Source organism: Cryptotermes secundus, unplaced genomic scaffold, assembly GCF_002891405.2.
Source record: "Cryptotermes secundus unplaced genomic scaffold, Csec_1.0 scaffold584, whole genome shotgun sequence".
NCBI classification, from domain to species: domain Eukaryota; kingdom Metazoa; phylum Arthropoda; class Insecta; order Blattodea; family Kalotermitidae; genus Cryptotermes; species Cryptotermes secundus.
Window position 1 is genome coordinate 358,906 of NW_019735468.1, and position 3,603 is coordinate 362,508.

At 39.7% G+C, this 3,603-nt stretch overlaps 1 protein-coding gene across 1 annotated transcript in view; it reads left to right on the plus strand.

Annotated features, from left to right (window-relative positions):
- LOC111869382 (jouberin) overlaps positions 1 to 3,603 on the plus strand; it is a 20,196-nt gene that overhangs the window by 6,829 nt on the left and 9,764 nt on the right. Inside the window, exons 4-6 of the mRNA XM_023860876.2 lie at positions 1,573 to 1,715; positions 2,016 to 2,237; positions 2,875 to 3,069. Coding sequence (XP_023716644.1) covers positions 1,573 to 1,715; positions 2,016 to 2,237; positions 2,875 to 3,069 — 560 coding nt within the window. The remainder of the gene's footprint in view (positions 1 to 1,572; positions 1,716 to 2,015; positions 2,238 to 2,874; positions 3,070 to 3,603) is intronic.

Here is a 3,603-nt window from a genome sequence, read left to right on the forward strand (position 1 = left end):
GTATTGTATTTCTATTTGTTTTGACTGAAATTCGAAGAAAAAAAGATTTTTCGCCAGTTTTCAAATTACTGTATCTCTTTAATTATGAGTTGGATACCATTAGTATATTAACATTTTTTGTTCCAAATTACCTCGGGAATGCCCTCCCTAAGTGGGGGTAAAACTTCGTGAATCACCCTGCATAGATGAAATTATTGGGGATCGTCAGTGTGGGTTTTGACATACACAGTGTGTCCAGGATCCGTTAGGACTCATTTTTTTAAATTTTGCCCTGCCATGTCATCTGTTAGCAAGTTGTGGCGTTAAGATTCTTGAAATTTCAGCTGTGGCTGCCCATAATTTCGAAATGCAAGCATCGCTGCATCATGTGTTCTGACCTTGAATGTAACAATACTGTTCTGACTGTCATCGGAAAATGGCAGTTGAACAGAGAGCCAACATCAAATTTTGTTTGAAGTTAGGCAAAAGAGCTGGAGAAGCATACAAAATGATGAGAAGTGTGTACAGTAGTGATTGTCTGAGTTGCTCGAACATTTTTCGATGGTATGCTATATTTAGTGACGGCAGGGAGGACATTCAAGGCACTCCATGTGCATCAAAGCTGAGAACAAGTCGCACTGAAGAAAATGTGAAAAAAGTGAACAGGATGTTAAGGAGAATATTTTGACTGAAGAGAGAAGTAATGGGAGGTTGGAAAAAACTACATAATTAGGAACTTGTACTCTTCTCCAAGTATAATTAGAATTATCAAGTCAGGGAGGATGAGATGGGCAGGCATGTAGCATGAATGGGGCTGAAGAGGAATGTATATAGTATATTGGTGAGAAAGGCAGAAGGAAAGAGACCGCTAGGAAGATGAAGACGTAGGTGGGTGGATAATATTACAATGGATCTAAGAGAGATAGGATAGGGTGGTATGGACTGGATTGATCTGGCTCAGGATATGGACCAGTGGGGGGCTGTTGTGAACATAGTAATGAACCTTCGAGTTCCATAATATTGTAACGTGTTGCTGGTTACTGAAGACGCCGTAGAGATCNCGAGTTCCATAAGATGTTGGGAAATTCTTTAGTAGCTGCACAACTGAGGGCTTCTCGAGAATGGCTGAGCTCCATGAAATTAAGTAGTTAGTGACTAGTCTTCACTGGCTTTCAGTGTGCCACACATGTCTGTAAGGCTGTTTTCTTTTCAAATCACTTGTGACAAGTTTTAGGGAGCTCATTGGAATGTTTGAAAGCTCTTGCCAAGTGTGCAAACATTTAATACAAGACACTGTGATTTAATGCAGTAAAGGCACGTTATTGCTGATTATCATTATGGAAGCTGAGGTAACCCATTGAAGTCACTTTTTGTTTGTTGGATGACTAGGATTTGATTCTTGGCAGGAGAAAGAATAGGAATAATTCACATTTTCCACCCAGCCTCCTAGCTGATAGATACTGGGGGCAGTTCTGCATTCGAATAAAACAGTAAGGAGATGAAACTGATTATTCCTCTCCATCTAATGCGTAAGTCTAGAATGTCTGGTGCTTAAACACAAAAAATTTTAGATTTACCATGTTTTTGTTTCAGGTTCTGAAGGAGGATGGCACCATGTGGCCTGGGCATTCTTGAAACCTGTTGGTGCAAACAGTGTTCTCAACACCGAGAAGCAAGTGCGACTGCAGCTGTACAAGCCACAGAGAATGCGGAAACCAAGCTGTAACAGTTGTGATGTAAGCTAATGTTTCTTAGAACTATGTACACATGGTAGCAGCTCCAGACTGTCATTTTTCAAACTCCTAAGTAGATATTTTGCAGACCTCTGTGAAGATATACGTCCATATTCTGTATTAAAATACCCATAACAAGTCTAGTAGGCCAAATAGCAAGGAGAGTATTGACATATTTCTTTGATGCAGTCCCCTTACCAAAGTATTGAATAAAACAAGATGCAATGCTTGGTATTTCCTTAACCTCTCAGACATAATTTTTTTCTGCTGTTTATCCCCCAACTTTTTTTATTCTGAATGCAGGTTTATGACTGGTGGAGCAGTGGTGTTTGGGAGCGCTACCCTGCGACTCTGTATGTTACTGTGAAGGGAATCACACCCCCAGAACATTTTCCTCCAGTGCTGCGTTCTCGGAATGCTCTACAAGAGGAACTCAGTCAGTCCCCTCCATTTTTAGAAACAAACCAGAACCACAGTGAAGGTGACGCCAAGTCTGACCATGAGAACTCTGCTGTTTCAACACAGGTACTCTAGAATTGTCTACACTCACCATTCTCCAACTGCTATGTCTGAGTTCATATTGAAATCTGTTTATATGAAATACTAAAACATAGTTCCTAGGAAGTCTTTGTGATATCAATAATTTAACCCTTTAACATCATGCAAGAATAAATATAACTCTGTGCGAGTGTTCAAATCATATTCACATCTGTAGTGAGTACTTCTTCAGTCTCATTTCTATGAAGTAGCATGTCTTTTTATTAGTTTTCATCCCAATAAATTAAAGTGTTGACATATAATGCTGTGTATTTTAAGAAAACAAAATTGAATTACTTCTCATTTGGATATGGTTTTGAGATTGACAAAATACTGTTGTAGACCATATGTGATGTGCACGTCATGGATTGTAGGTCATTGTAATAGAACTTAGACAATGCTCTATGCTCAGCTATTTGAGTGACATGTAATAGATTCTGTATATAATTTCATTGCTTTATTGTAGATAGAGTATATTTTTATTACAGTCTTAACAGCTTTTGCAGTATTGCACAGGTAAGGTCTTTGGAGGTTGGCAATGAATGATTCAAGATATTTAGGATTCATTTTTGGCCTAGGCTTATTTATATGTTGCAATAAGGATGTGTATTAAAATGTGTTGCAGCTGCTGCTGTCTGCCGGAACATCCCTTCCTGTATGGTCTCGCTTACCATCACAGTCCTGCAAAATACCAAACCACCGTAAACTGGCCCTGCCAACAGCCTCAAGAGGATGTTTCTTTGTGAAGTTCAGCAACTCTGGTCTGCACCTTGCTTGCAGCATATCAGCTGATGAGAAGTACATCATCACTGTTTATTCTGTAAGTGTTACTGTGATGTAACTAAGATAATGTCTCTAAGCATTGTACGAGGGTAAGTCAATAAGTAAGTTACAAATGGATATAGAACTTAAAGAAATAAGAATACTAATTTGAAAAATACTTCTATTTCTCAACATAATCTCCCTGTACATTGATGCACTTGTCCCGTCATATCACAATCCCCTGAAAACCAGCAGCATAAAATTCTTTGGACTGCTGTTGGAACCAGGAGTGTTCACATGGCATGGCCTACCTCATAATGCATGACAGGTTAGGTTTTCACAACGTCTGTGCGTGATGGGTGCCGTGCATCCTGACCCCACAACACAAAATGCAAAGAATGGGTCTGGCATTACAGCATCTGAATCGCTACCATGCTGAAGGACACGATATGCTAGCCTGAATTGCCACAGGTGATGAGTCTTGGGTTCACCATTACCAGCGTGAGACAAAGCATGCATCAATGCAGTGGAAACATCCTGTGTCACATGCCAAAAAAAAGTTTAAGGTGACACCATCCTCCAGGAAAGTGAT